At 33.2% G+C, this 27,733-nt stretch overlaps 1 protein-coding gene across 1 annotated transcript in view; it reads left to right on the forward strand.

Moving 5' to 3' along the window:
* LOC129808124 (nose resistant to fluoxetine protein 6-like) overlaps nt 1-27,733 on the forward strand; it is a 37,643-nt gene that overhangs the window by 1,873 nt on the left and 8,037 nt on the right. Inside the window, exons 2-8 of the mRNA XM_055857874.1 lie at nt 15,810-16,006; nt 16,310-16,616; nt 18,989-19,143; nt 19,213-19,545; nt 23,999-24,192; nt 24,285-24,410; nt 27,098-27,446. Of these exons, the coding sequence (XP_055713849.1) occupies nt 15,810-16,006; nt 16,310-16,616; nt 18,989-19,143; nt 19,213-19,545; nt 23,999-24,192; nt 24,285-24,410; nt 27,098-27,446 (1,661 nt within the window). The remainder of the gene's footprint in view (nt 1-15,809; nt 16,007-16,309; nt 16,617-18,988; nt 19,144-19,212; nt 19,546-23,998; nt 24,193-24,284; nt 24,411-27,097; nt 27,447-27,733) is intronic.

Here is a 27,733-nt window from a genome sequence, read left to right on the forward strand (position 1 = left end):
TTTCTAAAATCAACCCTGAGTGTTTTTAGAATTGATACCACAAAATTTCTAACCTAGAAAGTTGTTAAAATTAATTCCCCTGGTTTCTAAAATTGATTCCCACGATATTCTAAAAGCAATTCTGAAAGTTACTAAAATTAACCCTCTGGTTACTAAAGTTAACCCATAACGTGTTCTAACTTCATTTATTAAGTTACCCCTGAAGTTACTAAAATTAAAACCGACTTCTATAACGGCGTTATCACACTTGCACATTAAAATTTTAATTACATTAATGAGAGTCCAAATATGTTATTTGTGTCTTTGAGTCACTTAATATTTGGTGTTTTTCTATTTATTGATAAAGAAGTGGACTTGGCCTGCAAAAAAAGTTTAAATTTACCTAAAGCATAAATATTTTTCACATTAAAAAATTAAAGAGAAAATCGCATTAATGCTATAAATCAATTTATATCAAATTTTGCGGGTCAAGTCTACCTTTTTATTAACAAATAGATCAAATTTTAAATATAAAATGATTCAAACACACAAATTACACATTTTGACTCTTACCAGCGACAATTAATGTGAATCATATTAAAATTTTAATGTGCAAGTGTGATAACACAGTAACACTATGCAACAGTGCTTTTGGCCCTGGGTTCTCATGCTATTTTTTTCTATTGCTTAGGTCAAATGATTTATAAAAATACTTATAATTTTGATTTCATTTTGTTTTTGCGTCTGAAATCTAGGCAAAAACTGTTTTTGCCGTTTTATGATACTTGGGTGCCTATATCACCGATTTTGCTGAATCCATTTATTTCTTAATGTGAAAATATTTGTTTTTCCTTTACATGCCCGATAATTCTTTGCACAGATGTGGTTCGTACAACTGGCACCAGGGGCGCTGTAGTCTCATATTATGCCAGAAAACGCGGAAAATCGAACATTTTTAACTATTTTATTCAAAAATATCTCGAAAACTAAAACTGACCTTATGGCTCCGGCACACCTTTTAGATCAGGAAAATTTCATGAGGTCGAAATTCCAATCCTTTTCTTTTTCACATGCTTTGCATATGTCTACCTCGTTCCCTTGCACTCTTCTTCTTCTTTTAAACATCACTTCAAATTTAATTTAGCTCAATCGAATTTGGTATGCGAAAGAATGAGATAGTCATATGCAAAATACGTGAGAATGAAAGGGATTCGAATTTCAACTTTATGAAATTTTCCTGATCTAAAAGGTGTGTAAAAGCCATTAACAATGTGTTTTGTGACTTTGATAGAGAATTTCTTTAGCTACATTTTTGTCCATTTACAACTTTTTTCTGTTTTTTAACCTTGATAATTGTGGTTCAAACTTGTTCTAAAAGTCGATTTTGTAAAACACTTTTTTAAAGTTCTGGTGTTAATATTGTCAATGGGGTAGGCCAAAATGCCAAATTAGAAATGATTTTATCCTAATCTGTAACATTTTGATTTGTGTAAATGAAATGAATATCCAGTTGATATATTTTTTTTGTTGAAAACTAATTTCGTCTATTTTAATAAAAGATGTTTTTTTAGTTTTTGTTTTTTAAGCGGTTTTTGAAAAAAAAATGTCTTCACTAGTATTAAAAAGAGAAAAGACGAACTGGATGTCTCTGTTCAAATTTTTCCATTTTTACCTCTAGTGGTGGTGATCGATAAGAGAAAAATGTGAAATGAAAATTCTGCTGGGTTGTCCGTTTTAGGACTTAGAGCAGATATATACACTGAGAGAAATCCAAAAAAATTCAAATAACATTCCGGAAATGTTAATTTTATCCTGCAGTATTGATCCGAAATCGGTGTAAATATTACCCTTTTTAGGTGTATTGGGGGTTTAAGTTACCCTTTTTCATGTTATTTTTACCCTTAAAAAGGTGTTAAATTAACACTAAAAAATGTTTTTACATCTAAAAAGTGTCAAAGTTATGAGGAAAAAAAGTTAATCGCACCCCCTTTTTTTCAGTGTATTATATTAATCGAAACCAAATTATTCTAGAAATATCCACTCATACATAAGTTTTAAAAAATAATTTTGTCAAAATTAATATTCATTCAATTGATATTGGCCAAAATCCCGGGACAAAGTCCCGAAAGTCGAAATCGGGAAAACTAAAATAGTGAGAGTCAAAAATCTAGAATGTTAAAATCCTGAAAACCATTATACCGAACGCTAAACATCCGAACGTTAAACTTTCGAACGCTAAAGTTCCGAATGCTAAAATCCCGAAAGCAAAAATTCCTAGCGTCAAAGTTTAGAAAACCAAAATCCATAATTGGTGAAAATTTCATAGCCCGTCTCATCATTGCATCCGCGCTTGGTGGATGCGAAGGGAAATTTTCTGTGCTTGAGAAATTCCACATATTATTCTCCGTACGATTCTGTCCTTTTCTATTCTATATATATATTATATATATTATATATATATTCTATATATTGGCTTTAGGAATTTTAGCATTCGGCATTTTCGCTTTCGAGATTTTCATGTCTTTTATTTAAATCCCGTTAAAAAAGTTATGGTAAAGACTTTACTAGCCAAATATAAGATATTAGGATTTAACCCAAAGACAGTAAAATTTAACGAAGGGTAATAATTTAGATTGAAATAACTCTTCAAGCCATTATAAAATATACCATCCTTCTGTTAAAATATCATCTTTGATTTGGAATATTTTAGGTGACGATGATACGATATCCGATGTACGGATTCGTGATGCAATCGGAAGATGTATAATTGAAGATTTTCCGGTGATCGCCAGTGGGAATGAAGTCACCTCAAGATTAAAAACATTTTTTAATCTTCCCCAGAGATTTCGGTCCCGATATGGACCTTCTTGAGTTGCTTATAAGGGTATTTTTTATTCATTTTAAAATTTATTCTTGTACAAGGTCGTTTTTTCGTTGGACATTTTCAAATCTACTCCCTCGACCAGGGGCTTGACATTTCCTATATTTCCCATATGTTTCTAGCGAGCCGAAAAAACTTTTGAGTTTATTAGCTGTTTTCTATCATTATAGAATGAATTAGTAAAAAATACTAATACAAAATAAAAGCCAATTTAATAACGAAGACGCAACCGAAATCCTAAATTGGCAACCTACATAGTTTTGAAGATATCTCGTGAAATGTGTACGAAAACAGGGAAGAAATTACACTAAAACTGGTCGCATTTTTCAGAGCTAATGTCACCCCCCTGCACTCGACTAAACTGTTTCTTAATCAATCGGAAGATGCTCGACCGTAATTACAATGGTTACCTGATTAAATATTGGCGCAGCTGCCAAGCCAATATTGGAAAAATATTTCCACGCACCACATGGCTTGTAATCCTCGTATCAGCAACGATGGGACCATGCCCCCAAAATCAAAAATTAATTGTAATAGAAAAAACAATTTCAAGAGAGTGTCTGTTCATATCCGATTAGTAAAGTCTACTATCTGGACATTAGAATCTAAGAAAGGCTTTTTTTAGAGCACTATAATATTCAGTTTGTTATCAATCCGGCTATTAAAATTTTGTATGGAGGATGGTAAATCTTACCATCTTAGTTTTCTTGAAATGAAAGGAGTAAATGCGAACTGATACAATTTTATATAATATTATGTTCTTTCTGCATGATTGCTGCTTTGAGGAAAGAATATGAACGTTATTCAAATTAACTAACTTTAATTAAATATGCCCAATTACCTTAATGCAAAAAGTAATAATTTTCCAACGTGTTGCATAAAATGAACCACCGCATTGTCCCCAAAACTAAACCAAATAAAATTACGAAATATTTTTATCTTAAAGTACAGAGTTCTTTGCCAGAGGCCTTTTCTATTTTATGCCCTGAACCCATTCTTCAATCTGTTTTATACCATATTGAGATGAAAAACCAAGAAAATAATCTGTAGGTTTGGAGGAAAATGAACGTTAAGTGGCTTGGCAATGTAAAAATGTACAAGTTTACGACCTTGCTAATTTTTGCTCTTTTTCACAACATCGAGTATCTTGTTGGGAAATGTAGCGCAAGTCACAATATCACTGCAACCAAGTGCATTGAGCTTTTGCATCTCTTGGAGTAAATGAGGTGGATTAAGTTTGAAGAAAAACTCCTTTCAAACTTCTTCAATTGCACAATCTTTCGGCTGTGCTGCTTTGCAGATCTCATTGGCATTCTTTCAGGTCAATGTATATAATTATATATTTTTTTTCATTTAAAACAACGCCAAATATCAGCATTTTTGCTGTCAAACAGCTTTTTGCTGCATCTCTCTTTGTCTGAGAGAATCTTTTAAATAATTCTTCGTACAAGAAGTATCGTGGAGTCTTTGTGTATTATTTTTTTCCAAGATTAAAAAAAAATAAGATGATGTTTTACAAAGCTCAAAAAGGCGATATTGACCTTAAATTCTGGCGATGAACTTGAAAATGATGATTGAGAATTCAGAAAATATCTCAAATGCAAATTAAGACAATAAAGCAAAATCTTTTCCGCTTTTTTCTGCCATTTGTTGATCTTGTTTTTGTATCTGTCTTTTTGTCCCTTTTTTTTTTTTTAAAAATCAAATTTATAGCCACGATATTATCAAAAAATAAAATGTTTTTCGACATTTGCATCGACAAGTGTTTTGCGGACTTCTCAAAGCAGATTATAAATTCTGTCATTTGCGCAACATTTTGTTCAAAACGCGTCTTGTATTCTGCATCTGTCCAAAAAAAAGCGATTTCTTCAGCGAAATGCACAATTTATGTAAGACATGCTAATTAAAAAGGTTTACAGACCCTTTTCTATCTCTGGAGCAGTCATCAATCACCCATACATACGGGCCTCTAACTGTAACTCATAATATTATTAATTTCTTCTTTAATGACATTTTTTTCGCAAAGCTGATTAACTAGCTACGATATGCGTATCAAGATAGTCATTAAATTCAATTTGAGAAATAAAGACAATACACAGATACTTTGAGTATTAAAGGCTATGTATTTTGTGATTTTGAAAATGTGATAAAAATCCAATACAACTAAAACTTTCTCTTGCGTAATAACTATGTGATTATTGGTGGCTATTTCACAAAAAAAAGATAAATAATAATAAAATGATGTAAACTGTGTGAGAAATGTGTGGCGTTGTCTTAAGAAATATTGATTTTAGGCTTTTATTTTGCTAAAAGATGAGCCATTTTTGATAATAATAGGGATGACAAAGTACGTAAGATTTCGCAGATCGTTCGAACTACGTAGGCAAATTATACTTTTGTTGATATATTTAATTACACTTTGATGAACCATGTAAAATGCCTAAAACCAGTTAGAACCGTTTAGGATATTACCTGGATTTCAAGACTTTTAAAACTAATCAAATCTCAACTGTTTGGGAAATACGCTCTCGAAAGTTTTTACTAACCCTTGACTTTAAAAGACTTTTTAAAAGGACAATGTCTATAATTTTTGATCGTTTAAAAGTGTTGAAAAATTTTGTGAAATCCTCGAACTCCTCAGCTTCCCTAATTTTTAGTTCAGTGTTCGGATGCATACCGGCTTATTTATCGAATTAAATTGATTTATAATTTCTGAGAAAATCATTCAAAAAATTTAAAACACTTAAGGAGTGCGCACTAAATGCTGAGACCTTGTACTTTAAAGCAACGTTTAAACATATTATAATTGTATAGGAGTTAACCCTTTAAAGACGAGAAGGTTAAAAATTGGGGATCATAAAAAATCACTTTTTCCGACTTCTTGCAGCAAAACACAACTTTAGAAGGCCGTAGGAAAAAAAAATAATTTTTGGGTCACCGGTGACCCAATCGTCCTTAAAGGGTTAAACATTACACGTTGGAAAACCGGTAGAAGAAGTGTTCGCCTAGAGATACTTTTTTAATAATATTCGAAAATGAAAAGAAAATGTTAGAATTCTATTCGTAATAAACTAAAAAACACTGTTTTGGAGGGTAAGGAGAGAGACAAGAAAAAAATCTTTCATTCATTATATAATTATTCATTCATAGGGATCGCGGGCTTAGGCCAACCAGTTCAGCAGCTCTCTGCTGTCGATTCCCTGATACTTTAAGAAGTTGTTCGCGGACGATCCCAAGACACTCTAAGGCAAGATCCTGAATAAAATCATTCGAGCAATATAAATCACTGACATAATAACAATCGTGTCGTAAAATGAATTTCAGATCCGAGCCTTGCCTAGCTACAAAATTTCTTGAGAACCGATTTTTTTTTGGATAAACTTTAACCTAAGATGTTTTAATAAAACCAATCAATTCTTTTGATTGCTAAAATTCACTTTTGTTCACTGAAAAGAAAAAGAGGCTACGATTAACTTTAGCTTTAATACTTTTCGGGTGTAAAAATATATCAACATTTTTTAATGTTAATTTTACACCTTTTGAGGGTAAAATCAACATGAAAAAGGGTGACTTTAACCCATAATACACCTAAAAAGGGTAATATTTACACCGATTTCGGATCAATAATGCAGGGTAAAATTAACATTTCCGGAATGTTATTTTGACTTTTTCGGATTTCTCTCAGTGTTCGCTTTTTAGAAAGTAGAGACACTTATGAAGAAGGTTAAACTTCCTTGAAGAACGTCTAAATTTCAAGACCTTTAAATTAAATCCAAATTTTTCCAAATCGTCCGATTAATGAACCCTATAGAGCGATTACGTATTTGAACTTCGAAAATTCTATGTCGAATTTTTTTTCGCTCAGAGGTATCTATGGACGAAATATTCACCTTGGCTACTTTCAATACATAATAAAAAAAACGAATCGTTAAAGAAAAATAACGAATGGATCGTGTTCGAAAAGTAAGAGCATGTCGTATTTCTTTAAACAGTGTTTTTTTTTTTTGAATATTTACTGATTTACAAGGCACTTGAAATTTACGTCTAAGGTTTACCTATTCTTACTTCTTAACTTCTTAAATTTTTGGATGAATTTTTACCTAGGATTTTTATACTAAGAATAATTAAATTTATGAAACTTTGAAAAATTATCCTTCTTATTTACAATTTCAAGACATCTCGGAACAGGGCTATGCTTTAAATCCGAAGACCAGTATTAGCATTATGGTCATTAGACCTCAGGCTTCGACATATTGCTTAACTTCGTTAAATTCTTAACAGTCAAGATTATTTGGAAAATTTTGACTTAAGCAGTATTCAGCCTGGTAGTTTAGCACAGTTCCCGAAGGTCTCAGAATACTAAATGGCAATCAATTTTATTGCTTTGTTCTTAATAATCCAATCCCAAATTAAATTTTCGAAAACATTTTGACTGATAAGAAAATATTACAGTTAAACCATATGGCTAAACTTTAGGACTGAAGCCCGTTTTAGGGTAAGATATAAGGGGTGAATAATGTATTATATTCTGAAAAAGTAATAAAATTTTGAATTTTGAATTAATTGTTTGGCTTGATAATTAGGATTTTAATAACTTCGGAAACTGGGCTGAACCTATAGACCTTAAAAAGCCTTGTAAAAGGCTGAACCTTTTTCAATTGATTCAGAGATATACCATTAAGCTTAGAGCTATGTAACCTCCAAAAGACCTTAAAATAATTGTTGATATCCTTAAATAACTTTTAACCGGTGGCCCATATAGAAAATGATCTTATCCGAATCGTATTACTCCTAATTTACTTAGAGTGTGCTCAAATTGATTGAGATCTGGTAATGAACCGGTTATGAACCGATAAATAATTTTTGTCCGAAAACTATTTGGTTCAAATCTGTTAAGAATAGGTAAACAGTAAATGATGCGAAAGTACTTTTGAGGTATACAGTGCTGTCTCGCTATATGCACAGTTTGGGTCCTTTTTTTTGACAGTTCTCTCTCTGAATATGCACAACTTTTTTGAAATTCCCAACGGTTTTTTTCTTTCTTTTAATAAATTATCGTTTTTTTATTGTTCTAGAATTTCCCGTGTTATTTTAACTATAATATGAGACAGAAAAAATAAAATTAAGATAATTAAAAACGAGAAAAATTAGTTACCAAGAAAATATTTTTCTTTATTACTTTGTCAAAATGTAAACAAATTGATTTTGAATGCAACCGACACAAAAGCTGTGCATATAGAGAGTGTGCATATAGAGAGACAGAACTGTACCATCAATGTATGTCACGAGTTTGAGCTTTTCGCAAAGCCTAGGACGCTGTGCCACTCTTTTTAATAAATAACTGCTCAGTCTGCTGCAGGCATTAAAAAAAAAAAAAATTTTAATTCCTTGCTTTAAATAGAGAAAATTATCAAACATTTTGGTAATTCCTGTTTTTTTTTCTCATCAGATCAAACCCTATCGGTTTTAAATGGGTGATGATCCGATTCATAACCGATAACTAATCTTTATTCGAAATTCAATCATATTAGTCCTAAGTTATTTTGGGCAATTTTTTAAGTTATTTATAAATCCGTTCAAATCTGTTGTGAACCGGTAATAAACCGGTAATGAACCTATAAGTAATTTTTGTCAGAAAATCAATTTTGTTACTCTTAAAATTATTTTGTGGAATCTTTCGAGTGATTTACAAATCGGTTTAAATTGGTTGAGAACCGGTAAACGGTAGATGATGCGAAAACTACTTTTGAGGGATAGCATCTAAGTCACGAGTTCGAGCACTTCGCAAAAGCTGGGACGCTTTTGCCACCCCTTTTTTTACGTAAATTAATAAATAAATAAGCTTTTAGAATAGATAAAAGGTATGAATATATTAGCAAAATAGTCGTGGGAAAATATTAGACTAGTGTGAATTTGCCTGAATTTTCCCTAAATTTGATAGTTAATTAATTATTTAATTTAATATGGAAATAGTAGGATTTAATATCATATTTTTTATCAATATTTTTCCTATTAATTTTTTATAAGTCAGTAAGCTTATTTTAATCTCGTTTTAGTAAATTTTTCTCTTGAAAATGCAAATACTAACATTCTAACTAAATATATTAAAGTATATGATGATTGTGTCTTAATTCTTCCTTTTATAATCTGCATTTTCACGTAGATAGATTGCTGTTTTCACACAAATGGATGTTGATGTTCATTCAAATATTGATTTATCTAAGTTTTTAATCTGTGCTTGGGGAAAAATATGAAGAAATTTCACAGTCTTATTGCTATGAGATGTATGAGACGTTGTACAGTATTTTTTGTTGTTTCATGAATTGACGTCAGCTTTTGAGGAGCTTTGAAACTGCATGAACAGCTTATTACTTGACAAATTTCTTAGGCTCACCGTGATGTTCTTTAGAGTTATTTGTCTCATTTTACGAACTTGCGTCACATTTTTTCTAAAATAATATTTAAAGTATTTATGTCATTTATGTAGAAAAATTAAGGAGAATCATATACGTATAAATTGAAGTCATGGTGATACTTTGAATAACTTCTAACCTCTTTTTTAGAATTCTGATTTTCGCACAGATTACAAGAGTCACACTTAAAGTTAGCAAGAAATGAATGTGAAGACATATAAAAGATGGATTATCACACTTTTATTGCGTGAGATTATGCTTTGCATAAACTAACACAATTTGTATTCATAAAAATGAAATAACATTATAAAGATGAATTTGCAAGACTTTTATTTTGGATCTTTTGAGTTTTCGACTTTTTTATGGCAATATCAAGAGTTATTGAACTTTCAGGCATACATATTTTATTTATTTATTTTTTCTTAAATGAAAGGCAATAATGGGATTTTTTAAAAGACCAATAAAATATTGTTGAATATACTTTTGCAACGATTTATTTTATGGTGTATTTTTGTGAAAAAACATATTCAATTTTCAAAGGTTCCAGCATTTACTTCATATTTTCATGATATAAAAATAGGGTTTGGTGTCATATTGTGTTGTGGGAAGAAATCATGAATATTTAATATTAATATTTCAATGTTGAATTTGAATAGTTGCGCGATCGTTGGCTTTTTGAGAGTCCACAAAAAAGGCATATGAGATAGTAAAAATTGCATTTTGCAGTTGCTGCAATGCTAAAAGTGAATGGCACAGAGTTATGATTGTCTCTTTTTCTTAATAAAATTTTCAAGAAGGTTTGAGCCATAAAAAATTGTTCAGCATCACTGAAAAATCTTCAAGATTCCCCGAAGGCCAACGTTATGAATGTTTATATGTCTCGATATTGCATAAGATATAATTTCCAAAAAAAAATTAATTCACACACATTTTACTTTCTGATGAAAGTTGCCTTACGCTATTTTCTGCCTTTTTGCCTCTCTTAGTTTTCACACGAATGTAGATGGGCAATTTCTTTACCTATTGACACAGTTATAGACTATGAATAATCTATGTTGTGCTATGTCTATTCGCTTAATACGTAAATTTATATTTCGATTTATAAAAAAAAGCACCAAAAAGGAATGAAAGAAATCAAATCGGAAGACATGTGCTGGCTTTTCATTTGGCAAATCAACTTCAAAGTTATCTCATTTGGAACAGTTTTTTTTTTGAAAATCGATTATTACAAAACAATTTGAACACTAATTCAGTTTTTAAGTGTTGAAGAATTTGAATTTAAAGTTGACACTCACGCAGATTCAGTCAAATTTTCCAGTTTTGCATACATATGCACATTTTTTTGTCAATAAAACTTGAATCAGCTAAGGAATGTCGGAAATAAATCTGAAAAGCAAATTATATCTTTCCTTCATTTCACAGTAATTTTTGGTATGCATATTCAAAAACATGAAATTAATTACATTATTACATGATAGCGGGTCACGAGAAAGTAATTTTACCAGACAAGATAATCAGATATCATTCCAATAAAACCATTAATGAAGTGTTGTATCACTTTATAAATAAACAATTGTGAATTAATTAAAGACTGGGCTGTGTGCTTAAAATCGTAAGTGAGATGCCTTGCGGCTTAACTTATGGGCTTCGCACAGGGCTTCTTTTTTGTATTAAAAATTATCTGTTACATATCACTCTTCTGCAATCAAAGAGACGTAATTGCTTTTCTCAAGTACTCTGCTACTTCATTTTTTGGTTTGGTTTACTTCACATTAAGTGGTTTTCAGACTAGAGGTTTAGCACAGTTCCCGAAAATTTCAAAATCCTAAATACCAAACAATTTTATTGCTTTTTCTGAATTCAATATGTCATTTGTCCTTAATAATCCAATCCTAAGGTACATTTTTCCAAAAAATCTTGATTGTTGAAAAATTAGAGCAGTTACGCCATATGGCTAAGGGTAAGTGTACCAAATTTCGACCAGCTTGTAATTTCGGTAACTTCTTTGTTCTTCAAATTTCCATAAATTTTTAGTTTTTGCATACTCTAGAAATTATACAATGAGAGAAAACGAACAAGATGATGTGGAAAAAGTCTTTGTAAGAATTCCGGAAAAGCAGGGAGGGCAGGGAACTATGAGCATCAAGGTGGACGAAATATTATCCAAAGCTATGTCCTTTTCTCAGTTTAAAATGTATTAAGAATGATTTTAGAAAAAAAAGAGATGGCAAAGCGTCCCAGCTTTGAGTGAATTAATTTTACTACTCGAACTCCACGGAGTAAGCAGTATTATAATCCCTCGATTTTTGCACCCCCCAAAATTTCCACCGAAGACCACTTTTGTCAACAAATCTTCACGTTTCAGACGATTTCTGAGAAATGTCGTCACGCTGTTCGTCCGTCTGTCCGTCTGTCCATCTGGCTGTCTCCAGCTCTAAAGGCCAAACGGTTAGAGGTAGCGACTTGGGACCCCCCATAAGTCGTTTCAAGGATCGTTAACATGCCCCACATTTTCCTCCACACCTCCTCTTCCTCTACAAAACCATGTTTTTTTGGGATTGCTCGAACATTGCGCGGACATTTCGTCCTTAGACGAAAATACCGTTGAATCATTCCTAATAACGGTTTTTCAAGGTCAAAGGTTAAAAAGATACTAGTGAGCGCATTTATCAAGCGAATGCGGTTATGTTTGGGCTCATTGGAAAGGTCTTGGAACTTCCGATAAAACTGAACCGGTTTCAATCGGTTCTGAATCGGTAATGCACCGGTTTATAACCGATAAATAATTTTTATACGAAATTCAATTAAATTACTCTTGTATTTTGGGAAATATTTTGAGTGATTTATAAGTCGGTTCAAATCGGTTGTGAATTGGTAATGAACCGGTTATTTACCGATAAGTAATTTTTGTTCGAATATAATTTTTATTACTCTTTAAACTATTTTGTAAAATCTATTGAGTGATTTATGAATCGATTCAAATCGGTGAGTACCGGTAAACGGTAAATGATGCAAAAGTACTTTTGAGGTATAACATCTAAGTTATGAGTTCGAGCATTTCGCAAAGCCTGTGACGCTTTTCCACCCCTTTTCGAATGTTCTTTTGGTGCGTACTAATCTTACTAGAGATCAAATTGATTCAGAAATCACAAAAGCATTTCAAAATCAAAAATTGGTAAATAAATGATCATTTTAGAATGTTCTGGCATGAAGCATACCGACAAACAAAAAATGTAAACAAGAGAAAAATAAGTTACTCATGGATATTCAACCGGTTCATTATACTGATTTCAAGACCAGTTAAACTTTGACTTTCGAAAATTCAAGATGGCTATTTTTTTTAGGCCATAGGTATGTTTGGACGAAATGTTGGCTTGAACCACCTCCAACACATATCCAAAAATAAAATAAATCGTAGGACCCGTTTTCGAGAAAACCAAAAAAAAACATGGTTTTGGAGGGTTTGAAAGAGAGTGAGGCAAAAATAAAAATCATAATAATGTTCCTTGGGTCGATTTATGGGGGTTCATCCGAAAATCCGAAGTTCGTATCTCTTACCGTTTCACCTCTAGATAGGTAACAATTTTATGGACAGAAAAAAAGAATATTTAGGGTAAGTGTGCCAAATTTCGGCATAGTTGCATACAAGCGACTAAGTCGCAAGTTTGAAATGTAATATTTTTTTTTTAATAAAAATTGAATATTTTTGTTACTCTTTTATAAGGAGTGTTGCTTGGAACCTTGCAGACAGTTTATCATCTTTATTTTCTCTAAAATCATTCTTAATACATTTTAAAATGAATAAAAATGTAGACATAGCATTGGTGGCCTATTTCGGTCACCTTCATTCTCATAGTTCCTTGCCCTTCCAGAATTCTTTCAATGTCTTTTTCATGGAAATTCATGGAAATTCGAGGAACAAAAATATGGCCGAAATTGCAAGCTGGCCGGAATTTGGCACACACCCTAAAAAAGTAGTTGAACCATTTTATCTAGGGTAATTAATTGTCCAATAAACTCAAAAAAAAAACCATTCGTTCTTCACTACCACTTTTCGTTTGGGAGCCATGTGAGAAAAGATAAAGACCGCCTGGAGACGGTCATTTCTGTTTAAAGCATCAAAAGACTGAAATATTATATATTTTTTTTTGAAAAATAGTGAACAAATAGTAAAATAAATGAATTTTAAACGTTTTTTATGGATGAATATTCTATGATTATATAAAAAATTATTGAGAGTGGAAGAAGAGAGTGAGAATGGAAAGTGACTGAAATATTTTAAAATTGTTGTCCTCACTAGGACAACAAAGGTAATATTTCCCTTCCTGGCGGCTTAATAGGAAGAGGATTCCGAACATCCTGAGCAGTTCACCGTTTGATCTATAAATCCCCTAACTTTTTTTATACCTCTTTTTCATATAATTATGACGAAATTTGACCCATTGATCGTGAAAAATTGAAAACAATTAACACTTAACCCTTTAACGACGAGACACTTTTTACGGACTGAAAATCAACAACAAAAATTAAACTAAGAAACATAATCAATGATAAGTCTTATGTCTAACCTTGGAAAGTTCGACAGAGTCTATTTTGGTGTATTTTGTGCTTCTCTGAACGATAAGGACAAAAATAGCCCAAAAATTTAAGGAATTTTTCTGACAATACCAATGAATAATATTTTTCGTTTTAATGAAAAATATTACGTATGAATATTGTAGTTTTTATTGCCAAAAGGGTTTTGCTTAAAAAATTGGTAGTATAAAAAATAAATAAAAACAATTGTGAATTTGAGAATTTCAAACTTTGCCATTTTTGAGCTTAAATATTTACTACATAGCAAATAGCTGGAGACTTGCAAAAAATATTCTAGATTTCTTCAACCTTCTATTGGATGAGTGCATAAGTTCGTGCCAGATTTCAAGTGCAAACTAAAATTGAAATTTTTTGAAGAAAGTGCTTTTATTAATCAATTATGTATTTGCCATCATGTTCGGCAATCCACTCCCAACGCTCAACCAATTTACGGATGCCAGATTCATAGAAATTGCGCGGTTTCTAGTTGAAAAAGGTGTCAAGGTGGTTTTTGACGTCTTCCACATTTTTAAATTTTTTTCAATTAAAATTGTTCTGCAGCGATCGAAACAAATGATAATCAGAAGGTGCAATGTCCGGTGAATATGGGGGATGCGGCATGATTTCCCAATTCATCTCCTTCAGTTTGGCCAGGGTCGGTTTTGCAACATGTGGTCTGGCGTTGTCATGATGGAAAAGAACTCCTTTGCGATTGGACAAAATCGGACGTTTTTCCTCGATTGCTTTCTTCAATTCGACCAATTGTTGACAATACTTGTCGGCAGTGATCGTTTCGCCTGCTGGCAAGAGCTCAAAATAGATCACGCCTCGGATATCCCACCAAATGCACAGCAGTACCTTCATCGGATGCAATCCACCTTTCGCCACCGGTTCTGCACCTTCGTGTGCCTGTTTCCATGTTCTTTTGCGTTGAACATTGTTGTACAGGATCCATTTTTCATCGCCAGTCACGAGCCGATCCAAAAAAGGTTCGTTTTTGATCCGTTGAAGCAAAGAAATTGCTGTTGTCATACGGTCCACTTTGTTTTTTTCACTCAACTGATGCGGCACCCATGTATCGAGCTTCAAAGTGTACCCAATCTTTTTCAAACGACGAAATGCAGTTGATTTGTTGACGTTCAATTCACTGGCAACCTCTTCCGTTGAAATACGCGAGTTATTCACAACTAAAGTGCGTAGAACATCGTCATCAAGCTCAGAAGGCCGTCCATTGCGAGGTTGATCTTCGAGGTTAAAATCTCCAGAACGAAATTTCGCGAACCATTTCGTTACTGTGCGGAGTGCTGGCGCACGGTCCAAATAAACTTTGCGAATATCTTTCGTTGCAGCGCCCACAGTTTTTCCTTTGCGAAATTCGTATAACATAATATGACGAATATGCTGTTTTTCGTTGTCCATCTTCCATGCGTCTTTTCACTAAGCAACTCAAAACAAAATGAAATGATTTTATGCTTGATTGACAGTTCAGACTGTCACCTTTCCAATGACATATAATATGTATACATTTCTTTCACGAGCCCCACTCCCAAACGGTTCGAACGGCACGTAGAGGAATCTGGCACGAACTTATGCACTCATCCAATACTTTACAATTATGTATAGACATAAGAAAAAAATAACTTTAGGCAGTCAGGAAAAAAAATTTTCTTTACCGGTGTTCCAATCGTCCTCAAAGGGTTAAAAAACTGGCAGAAAAATCATTTACTGTTATACTGTTTCAAATTTTAATAAAAAATATTAAAAAAATTAAGCCCAGGATAAGGCTTAGATAAAAAGGATTTTCGTTTTAAGTATAAAAACAGAAATTGGTATAAAATGCTTTTTTAGTTTTCTAAGTGTTAATGGAGCTTTTAGTCAAATGGTCTTTTTTATGGAAGAAAAAGTGTACTATTGCAAATTTTGCAAATTTCAACTATTTTAACTCCAAACGTGTATTTCAGTGTTGGATGCTTCAGTGAAAGTGCCCGTTGGAATTTACCAGGGAGTCGTCTATCAATTTGGAGATTTTGATGAGTGCGTGACCATTGTGTCACCTGTCGCCTCAGACCGGAGTAACATTCGAACACAATACTGTCTCACCGATGTAACTATAGATGAATTCACAGTTCCAACCAATTCTGCACGCAATCGATCACACGTGAGTTTTGTTTTTTCCCCCATGAAAAATTACTCAAAATCTCAGGAAATTCCCGAGAGCATTGGCTTTGTTTTTAGCCATGAATATAATATAATTGTTTGCTGTTTTGGTGTAATTTGAAGGTGGATTGCCCTCCCAAATGCAGCAATTTAAATTTGTTATTTATTTTATTTTGGTCATTTTCAATTTTATAAATGCAGCATTTAAATGTTAATTCACCATAATTTTTTGGATTAGTTCAAGTTTATGAGTCAGACATATAAAAAGAGGTACTTCCTCAATGAAAATTCCCATTGCTTTTAGGCAGAAGTGGGTGCACAAGTTCATTGGGGCATTTGCCTTCCTGCCTCGTGCACAGTGAAAGATGTTGAAGGATTTTTGGCCACAGCAGTTGGTCATAGAGTTCAAGTGGAAGAGAAGTTCTGCCATAGTGAACAACCTCTTGAATTCACCAACAGTGAAGTTTTCTTCCTTTGCATCCTGACCATGTTCACACTGATTGTTATAGTGAGCACAGGCCACTCAATTTATCACTATTGCCACAATGACATCAATAAACCACGATTGCCAACGCTTCTCAATGCTATTCTCAAGTCATTTTCAATTACGGGTAAGTGGAAGATTCAATTGTATTCAATTACTCTATTTGAAGTCTTTGAAGTCAGTAGCGAACCTTTGACTCCTTCCTGCCAGGATCTCTAAGGCAAAGTTTAGTACTTTGAGCCGAAACTTATGGAGAGTATTTATTAAAGTAATAAAATTGATCAATTTTTGTAAGCGTATTCTGACTAAAAAAGATTTGTTAATATTCCAACTGAATTTGTTAAAATTTCGTCAAAAGGATGTCGCTAAATAATTTGACAAACTTTTAACAAGATCCTGATTTGACAAAACTTTTCTATATTCTGTGGAGGAATATCCTTTTAACAAACATTTTTTTTGTTAATTTGACAAAACCTTTTTCTCAGAGTAATTGAGAAAAAAAACTCTAAGGCCGACTTGAATTAACTCGACTGATACCCATCTAACAATTAACTTGAATGTTTTTGACTTAAGCATATGCTTCAATCCAGATGATTTTATCAAATAGTATAATGTGCTCAAGATTGTTTCGTGAAGACGCATTTGCAAGTGACCATGTACAAATGTCTTGCAATTAAGAACCTCGATTTATAAATAAATAATGTAAAAAAAAATATATTTAAAAAATATATGAACAAGATAATGGTAAATTTAATTCATTTTTGGATTAGGGTTTTAATAATATAAAGAAAAGAGTAATTTTAATTCTCTTTTTTATGTTAATGTTAGGACGAAAAGAGCAAAAGTTGTAACAACTCTTCTAAATATTACACAGAAACTGACGTAAAAATACAACTCTAAGAAATGGTAATTTACACAATGAAATAGATATTTTTTTAAATAGAACTGAGCCCTATTGTAATGTAATTTAGCTTTACAATTGGTTTGTGGAGCTCAATTATGTAACGATAAGGTTCAATTCTATTTAATAATTGGAGAAAAGGGCCGTATATTGAAGGTGCACCATTTCAAAAATGGCTTTCATAAACATTATTCGTAACGTGATCCCTTGTCGTTAATTTTTTGTTCTTTTGCAAATATTTGTCCGTAAATCTTCCTAAACACATGAAAAATGTTCGTAATATTTAGTTATTTATTCGTAAAGTTTTGTCAGATAAATAAAAATACACGAAGAAAAAAGAAAATGTTAGTGAAAGAACTACAAAATTTTACAAATTTTCTAGTTGGTTATACGATTTAAGAGAATTTTGTGAGTTCATAATTTAATTTCACAAACAATTGCGAATAGTTTTACAAAATATTTTTTTTATGTGTATTGGTATTTGTAATTTTAAAATAAAACCAAAATTGATTAAAAAGATTCGGAATAGTCGAAAAACGTAATTTCAAAGAGGGAATGAATGAATATTTAAATGCAAATATTTAAAAGCAAAATGGATTCATTGACTATTCGAAGATTACATACATAATTTAAATTAATTTATTTCCATGGCCGAAATTATACTCAAAGTGGCCTAAATTAGAAGCTGACCGTAATTTGGCACACTTCCCCTAATGAATTTTTTACATTCAAAACTAATTTTTATTGCTGTATATAGAGTCGCAGAAGTCTAGAAAAAACTTTAAACAGTTTGGCATAACTTAGATTTGATATCGAGTTTTTTGAACGTGATAACATCAGTTTATTTTTATAATGCTGTACTTTTTTGCTGAAAATGCAATGGGTCTGACATAATTTGCGTAAGAAGGTTTGATTAAAGATTGTGTCGCAGATGTTATTTTTTTGTGAAAAAGTGTCTTGGTTTAATTGGTAAAAGCGTATCGGTCTTGGGCACTGATATCTCTCGCTCGACTGTCATAGATGTGGGTTCGAGTCCCGTCCGGTGCAGAAGATTATAACACCTGACAATACATTGCAAACTGAATAATGCATATCAGAATGATCGAAAAGTTCTGGTTATTGGATAAAATTGTATGAACACAATTTTGTAATAGAGGTTATTCGGTATAATTTGTTCCTTACAAACTGATTAATTATTTTTCTCCATGATCAAGGAATGTCATAGGGATATCTCATTTTAAATACAATGGATATATTATTTTCAAAAATTAGGCAGGAAAATATGTTGAAGTACTCAACATGTCTGCTCTCTCTTATCAAAGTTAGCTTCTTAATTTTTTTCTTCGTTTATTTGAGAGATTTAGAATTTCAGCTTCCACAGTGTTTACCCCTTTCATTTTTCCCAAAGGTTTGCTATTACTTGAGATTTCATGGGAGAAAGAAATGAGTGAAATTAGCTTTTTGTTAAAATTTTTAAGTATAAAATGTTGTACCTATTAAAGAGATTTTCTACCCTAAAATTCAACGTTATATCTGAAATGAGAAACTTGATTGTGGAGTAATTTTAATGGGAAAATGTCATCCTTTAATGTTCACAGAGAATTTGGTGAAATTGGTGAAGAAAGGATCTGACGATTTGGGTTTGGGTTGTGTCAATGGAATTAAGACCCTTGCAATGGTATTCATAATTTCTGGACATGCCATGGCATTTATTGCCGGTGGACCAGTGCAGAATCCTGACTTCTATGCGAAGGTAATACAATGGAATTTTTGGTAAATACCTCAGTTTCTATCATGTTCATTGAATTATGTATAATTCCAGCAAAGTCAGTATGTGCAGAATGCCTTTCTGCTTAACTCACCGCTTCTCGTTGATACATTCCTCCTGCTGAGTGGCTTTTTGTTTGCCAGGCTTCTCCTGGTGGAGCTGGAGAAGCGCAAAGGAAAGGTCAATTTTGGCTTCCTCTATATCTTTAGGTACATTCGCCTAACACCAGCCTATATGGCTGTGTTGTTCCTCTACATGGTGCTGCTGGAAAAGCTCGGTTCTGGTCCACTGTGGGACGCTCGCATTGGCCTGGAACAGGACCGATGCACCAGCTCATGGTGGATCAATCTTCTCTACCTCAACAATTACCTCGGTACAGAAAAACTGGTGAGTCTATTTTTTTGTGACTGAAACTCCTTTCCACGGAAGAAAAAATAATTTTACGATTTGATAATGTTTGTTTTAATCTTTTTAATAGGCAAACCTTGATTTTATTTTATGATTTGATCAGTACTATAGTGGATTGATATTGCAAATTTGAAACAGAGCAGTTAACAAAACAATATTACTCAATGATATTGAAATTTTTAATCTGAAATATAGTTTTTTTCAGCTGCTTAACCTTGACTTTCCTTTAAGTAATTTTAATAGATTATTTTAGTGCATTATTTTTGCGAAATTAATTGACATTTTTTGATTATCACTACAAGATTAATGATTGCATCGTGCTATATACTCTCAGTCAGTTGAAATATCTTTGGTTTTATCGAAGGAAACAATAAATAACTCAAAAGAATTACACAATATAAGTTCTCTAATGCAGTAATAACAATCATTTTAATATGTGCAAAAATTAAGCAACTGAAATGGAATAGCACTATCTCCATAAGCTTTTTATTTCATTTGCGTATTTTATTATTTTAGCCATAAACTTGATTTTCAAGTGTGTCTGGTTATATCAATTTTAAAAATTTTAATTAAAATTTAAGACACGTTTCAACTTATTTGATTTTCTAACAATCCCAGCTTTTGCATTTTGTTAAGAAAACCTTGTTGGATTAGTCTCAAACTCTGACAAGGGAAGTACTCGAGTCATCAATTCCATATTCGTCTGGGGCTTTGCTCAACATACGCAGAAAGGCATCAAATTAAACGTGGTATATTCAAAAAGTGCGAAATCGGTTTTTTTTTTATAAATTCCCCAAAGTTGAAAATGACACCTTACGCAGCACATAATAAAGAAAATTCGTATGAGACTGCATGCAGCGCTGGTTCAGCGGTACAGCACAGGACGTTCAACGGGAGTACCGCTGGTTCGATCTCTGGCTCCGTCTGTTTTTTTCTTTTGATATCTTTTTTTTTCAATTAAAAATTCTCTTCTTTATTAAGTAGTATTATTGTAGTGTAAATTGCTTATCTAGAGTGCTGAATTAACTCTTTCGCGTCCCACTTTTATTCAGCAGATGAATTCATGTAAAATTGAGTTTTTCCTAATGCTTTATGATCAAATATAATAGTTCAGAAAGGAAAAAAAATTTCCATTGCGTGAAAACTCGGAAAAACCCCGGGTCATATATGACCCTATTGTCCTCAAGGGAAGTATACATACCATTTTCAAAATCAATATCACGGGCTTTTTAAGAGTTTTTTTTTTGCTTGAAGTTATTAATTTGGCCAAAACCATGGCAAACTGGATTGTCTTGATGAACACTGTACTCCTGGTGTTCAAGGAATCTTCCTGGTAATCCCTTGAACAGTCTCTGTCACAATATTTTGAGTGGTATTTGGCAAAAATAAACTTATCCACATATTTATTCACACACAATACAATATGAGACGTTTGCAGAATACTCTAAAATATTGCAAAATATGTTATAATTCATCAGATATAAGATGAAATGTCCAGGAGCAAGATGTCCCACCTGCATTTCACAAAGAAAAACAATGTCCTAACTACATTTCGCTATAGGTTTGGGACGAAAACACTGTTTCCCTTGGCGACAATAGGGTCATATATGACCCGGAAAATTCTACGCGCTTTTCTGGAAAATTGAGAGTAGTTTATTATTATTATTTACAAATCTTCCATTAGAACTGAATGTGATGAATAGGTTAAATACCGGTGGGAAATTTTCCTAAAGTTACCGATCTTCAGCTGAATTGTCGCATATTACCTGCCAGATTTCTTTCACATCCAAGCACTTCATCCTTACCTTTCCCTCCGCCCGATCTATACCAAGATTCTTTATATATATTCATTGGAAATTTCAGCCCCCAAATTCCCATCATTCCTCTCACTTCCACAACAACCACCAGAGAACATTCCGAAAAGAAAATAATAAGATCCGACACGAATTTAGACCCAGGAAAATATTCTTCTTAATTATGGCCCATATAAACGTATATATTCACACACTAAACAGACAAGAATTGATTGGGATAGGCCCATAAGATCACATGATACAATTTCTACTTAAGGTTTCCTGGGTGAAGTCCTCCTCATCCGATTTCATCCCTTTCCGGGAATGGACAGTCTGGGAGTTTCTAGAGTCTGGGCTTTCCGGTGGAGACTCACTCTCTGTTTCTGACCTGGATCCGACGGTAGTAGATGCATCAGAATTCCCAATGACACGGTGACCTTTCGTGACCTCTTCTAGTGGAAATAATCTGCCAGATAACACATGCAGAGCCGGTGGATAAACCTCTGATGCTTCTCCCTGCAGATACTTCTCGTAGTCGGCTGTCCTCCGTAGGAAACCTCTTTATTTTCTCAGTAGCGCCCCCAGGTTCCTGGTAATAGGCTCCCCGAAGATGTAAGCCACAATGAAGCTGGAAAGGCTCCATTTCCCCATTGGAGATGGTCTCCCGTCACTCACTTCACACACCGTCTTCCCCAACTTAGTCTACTTCCTAGGGAAGAAAGACACTTGAAAAACCGCACTCCTCTCTGGTATCTCCAACCCAAGACTGACTCCTCCTGTTATCAATATGCAATTTTATACCGTCCGAATCGTTGAGATCAGTCACAAACACATACACAAATAGACACAAAACATGGAATTCATAGATCCGGAGGGGAAATCGCCGCAGCCACACACTGTTCCCAAAAGTCATATTTAAACTATAACCGAAATTATAAAAGTGCATGTTACATGAACTGTACCGCGTTCGCAGTGTTGTGATGAATATAATTATCTAACTATATATATAATCTTTGGATATTCTATTTTGTGTTTCTAAAAAACTTTTTGCTGAAAAAAAAAATTAATATAAAAAATTTTGAAAAAGAAAAGCCATTTCACAAAGTTCGAAATTAGTTATTTTTGATCTCAAATATTTTCTGTTCCTGAATATCTGTAGTCTTGAGAAAATTAGCCAAGAATCTTACATCCTTCTATTATGATATCGTGCACAAACCGATGGATTCCAATTAATGCAAATAGTCAAAAAAATTGTTTTTTCCCTGGGTCATATATGACCCTAATAATGCGAAAGAGTTTAAATCCTCAGCAAATTTTTAAAAGGGATGAAAGTGCACCCCATAATATTTATCAAATAATCAATTTACTAGTAGAAAAATAAAAAAAACTGTATGTACTTACAATCAGCTATCTGAGGATCGTTGTAAATATTATTTAAAGTTTTTATTGAAATTTTATAAAAGATTAGAAAGGTCGAAGACCCAAACCAATTTTTTTGGAAAAATCATTTGGAAACCTGTGCTCAAATAAATGTTTAAGTTTAAGTCATACTTTCAATCCATATGCTCTCGTTGTGGTACTTTCTGTATTAATCTAAACTAAAACAGGTAATGAAGGATGGATGGTTTTTTCGACTTTATTGGACCATACTTATACTAGAAAACATTGTTTTAGAAGTTTTTTGCGCATATTAAAGAAAACACTGTAAGAGTAACCCTCTTGAAGGTCAAAGTTTAATCACTTTGGAGGGCAAATTCTTTTTTAATCAATTTGGATTCTTTGGGATGGTCTTGACACTTTTTATTCAGCATCAGTCAAAATCGATAATGAATTGGTCAAGTAATCGTAATTGTTTTATTTTTCTTGAACATTCTTTTTTGTTTGCACGCAAGCATGTTACTAATGACAAGAACATTATAAAATGCAGAATTCTTAATCAATTTTCTACTTCAGAATTATTTTCGCGATTTGTGAATGAATTTAATCTTTAATAAACCGGTATTACACCCAAAATAACATGAAAAGGGGAATTCATGGATATAGGTCTAGCTCTCGTGAGTTCGAGCATTTTGCAAAGCTGGAACGCTTTGCCATCTCTTTTTATTACAATTTGTACTTACAATTTACGTTGTATTTTTCTCAAAATCTCTGTTCAAGAGGTGTAAATTCCAGAATATAAAAAGTTTACAAAATAAAACTAAAAGAATGTGTTATAAATCTTTTGAATTATCCTTCGACAATAAATTTTGACAGAGAACATGTTTTAAAGCCTGTTTTCAACCACTTCAAACCTTCTTCACAAAATTTATCTCTCCGGTCACATAAATTACCCAAAGAACACATAACACATCATTTCCGGGTGGACGTGAAATATGGCTGGAGTGGCAAGAAAAAGTGTAAAAGTATATATACAAATGATTGTGTTGAATCCTATCTTTTTGCAATAAAAAATGACCCCCAAAAGGTAAAATTGAGTTATATTCCCATCTGCAAAGGGTTTCTATCTGCAAATGACTGTGTAAAAAAGATATCCATTCCATGACATCCGGAAGGTCCATTTTTGCTGCTCCACGTGGCACTTCTGTGTGACCAGAAATTGTGTGACCCAAAAGTATTAAAATGCGGAATAAATTTTCCAGTGCATGTTCCAATCGTGGTACCTTGCGGCGGATACTCAACTATTCATCCTGGCTCCGTTACTGCTCTACCCACTGTGGCGATGGAGAAAAATTGGGGTTTACCTGTTTGCAGCATCTGCTACAATTTCCGTTCTCATCCCCTTCGTTGTGACCTATGTGAATAATTTGGATCCCACCTTCTTGGCTTTTGCTGAGTGAGTCATTTTACAAATTCCAATAGTTAAAGATTAAAAGGCCATTAACGTGCTGAGAATGCTGAAATATTGCTTTGTTTTTTTTTTTTTAGTGAAATCAGTGACTTGTCTGAGAACTTCTACTTTATTAATTTTTACATCAAAACACACATGAGAGCGACAGCATACATTTTCGGTCTCCTCACAGGATTCCTTGTGCACTACATGCAAGAGAAGAAGTAAGTTTTTTTCAATCCTATGTGTTTTTATTTTAGGTATCCCTCCTTTAAATCTTATATCTTTTCAAAGAAAACATTATTTGACTTTGTAAAAAAAGTTTTTGTAGTAAGTCAAATTTTAGGCCACGCCCCTTAAGCACTTCAATTAAATCTAAATAACAAAAAAAAAAATAGTATTTAGTACATTCAGCTATAAGAATTCGATAAGCAGCCCTGGCAATTAAAATTTTTAATAAATCCAGAAACTTTGTAGAATCTCATATAGACATTTTATTGTGTTGAACAAGAACGATCTTTCGTTCGTTATGCCGGCTTCAGACTGGAGGTTTAGCCCAGTTCCCGAAGATCTCAAAAATCTAAATAACAAGTCATTTGATTGATTTTTCAAAATCTAATGGAATATTTGTCATTAATATCCAATCCTAAATAACAATTTCCTAAAAAAATCTTGCCTGATAAGGAATTAGAGGACTTAAGCCAGATGGCTAAGCTTTAGGTCTGAAGCCCGTATTAGACGCTTCTTTTACTTTATGTTCCTGTGAAATATTATGATTCTTTTGGCATTTGCCACCCCAATCATCCGATTTAATCGGTGGTCCGATTATTTGAAATATCGATTTTCGAAAATCCGATTTCGAATATTTTGAAATATGATCGTATTTTCGATGTTTATGTAGCGATTTCGATGAAATTTTAGTACATATATCTGAAATCGAGACTTTTCTAACGATATGACCTATCTATCCCCACTATACCCCACTGTACCCTGACCCTTACTATATCGAACTTGACCGAATTCTTACCATCCACAAGTAGATCTTAAAAAATTCGAAAATCTATTTGAAAAGCCAAAAAAAAAAGACTTTCTTAGTTCTTGATAATTTCGCAAGGTGGCTGAGGTACATCCCCGTCAAATCATTGCTCTACCTGCCGATTTTATTGGGAGGCTTTTTGAATTGTAACGGTATATTCTAGTACATTTAGAAAAATTCTGTAGGTTTTCGACAGAATTTTTGCATAAGAAATCCGCATAGTCTCCGTTGTCTCAACAAAAATATTGTAAATTTATCAAGAAACTGTAGAACTTACAAAGAAAATGCTTAACAAGCATTACCGATTAAACTTTTTAGATGAGTAAAAAGATTCAAGACAAAAATAGTAATTTCTTAAAAATCGCCCATGAAATGACACAAAAATACGAAATTTAGGTCGACTCTCTGTTTAAAGTTTTCACTTCACTATTCTCTTCAGACACAGCTGTCTGGAAAGTCTGAAATGTAGATAAAAATTTACAGAAAATCGGCAAAATATCTACAGAAATTCGTCAGAGTATGCACCAGGATTCGTCAGAAAATCTGCAAAAAAAATTCTGACGAATTTTGTCCCAAGCCCAAATAAAATTCGTAGGAATATCTACAGATTTCTCGGCAGATTTTCGGCAGAGGTGTAGATATTTTCTGCAGAAATCTTAAAGATATCTGACAGAATTATTTGACGGGTCCTGTTCGAATTTCGAATTTCTAAGTGGTCAAGTGTCAAACAATGCGTGTGATCTCGCAAGTGATGATCTCGCAAGTGATGATCTCGCAATGCGTGCACCTTGGGGTGTTTGCAACTCAGAATGCTTGAGAATTCGATTGTGAGTAGAATTTTGGGGGTAAAGAATCGCGTCAAGCCAATTTCATCCATTTCGAATGCCGAGAACAGTCTACTGGACCACGATTTAGTACTTAAGAACCACGATTTATATATAAATAATGTAAAAAAAATATATTTAAAAAATATATGAACGAGATATGGTAAATTTAATTCATTTTTGGATTAGGGTTATAATAATATAAAGAAAAGAGTAATTTTAATTCTCTTTTTTATGTTAATGTTAGGACGAAAAGAGAAAAAGTTGTAACAACTCTTCTAAATATTACACACAAACTGACGTAAAAATACAACTCTAAGGGTAATTTACACAATGAAATAGATATTTTTTTAATAGAACTGAGCCCTATTATAATGTAATTTAGCTTTACAATTGGTTTGTGGAGCTCAATTTTGTAACGATAATGTTCAATTCTATTTAAAAAAGCCCAGATAAGCTTATGGTAGTTGAAATTCTTTACAGGTGACCTCGAAATGCGTGCAACTCGGGATGCTTGCAACTCGGAAAGTGTGAAAATTCGATTGTGAGTTGAATTTTGGGGGTAAAGAATCGCGTCGATAAAACTGTTCTTTGAGGCCAAAACGGATAAAATTGGCTCGACACGATTCTTACCCTCAAAATTCAACTCACAATCGAATTTTCAAGCATTGTGAAGTGCAAGCACCCCGAGTTGCACGCATTGTGGGATTGCTTGTAAAGAATCTCAGCTGAGCTTTTTAGTACTTTACCCTACATATTTGCCTTTTCTTGTGTATTGGTTCTAGTCACGACTGTTTTTGGTATACGACGAGGATTAGGGAAAACAGTCGTGACAAGAACCAACACAAAACAAGTCGATAATACAGAAGCACTTGAGAACAATAAAGTTCTAAAAAACATGTTCATTTTTCATTGGAATAGCACCATTGAGAGTTCACAAACCACAATGCAAACTACAGCAGGGGCGTGGTTTAAAATTATTTTGTTCAGAGCTTGTCACGGTGAAGTGAATTTTGTCCAATATTCTCACTATTTGCTCTCTCAATTTTAGTATGAGGATATCCCAGAGATGGCACTATGCTTGCTGGATAACTTCAGTTATTGCTGGTGCTGCATCCATGTTTTCCATTGTGATCTTCTACAATCCTGACTACGAGTCATCGCGAATTGAGAATGCTCTCTACGCTGGACTCCATCGGATGGGCTGGAGCTTCTTCACTTCGTGGATTGTTTTTGTATGTGTCACAGGAAGGGCAAAGCCACTGCACAGATTCCTTGCATCTCGTGTAATGGCCCCATTCAGTCGACTCACCTACTGCGCCTACCTGACCAATGGACTCGTGGAGCTCTATCTGGCCAGCACCATTCGTACACCCAAGTATCTCACTGTCCTCAATTTGGTGAGTGCAATGTAACACACTTTCGCAAAAAAAAAGAGCATCAAACTGAGCTTTTGCCGATTTTATCGCATATATTTTATCGTCCATTGGGAAACAGAAAAGGTGTGCAATGGATGCATCATATTTTTCAATTAGTGCACTTCTTTTTTTTTGGGCAATATCTCATGTTTCTTCGTAAAAAATTCATAGTTCACATGGGTTGCACCTTCTGGCGCCGATATTGCATGGCGAGAGATCGGATTCTTTTTGTGAAATAGACCCAAATCCAATTTACACAAGTTGATGCG

The sequence above is a fragment of the Phlebotomus papatasi genome, chromosome 3 (assembly GCF_024763615.1).
Source record: "Phlebotomus papatasi isolate M1 chromosome 3, Ppap_2.1, whole genome shotgun sequence".
Classification (NCBI taxonomy): Eukaryota; Metazoa; Arthropoda; class Insecta; order Diptera; family Psychodidae; genus Phlebotomus; species Phlebotomus papatasi.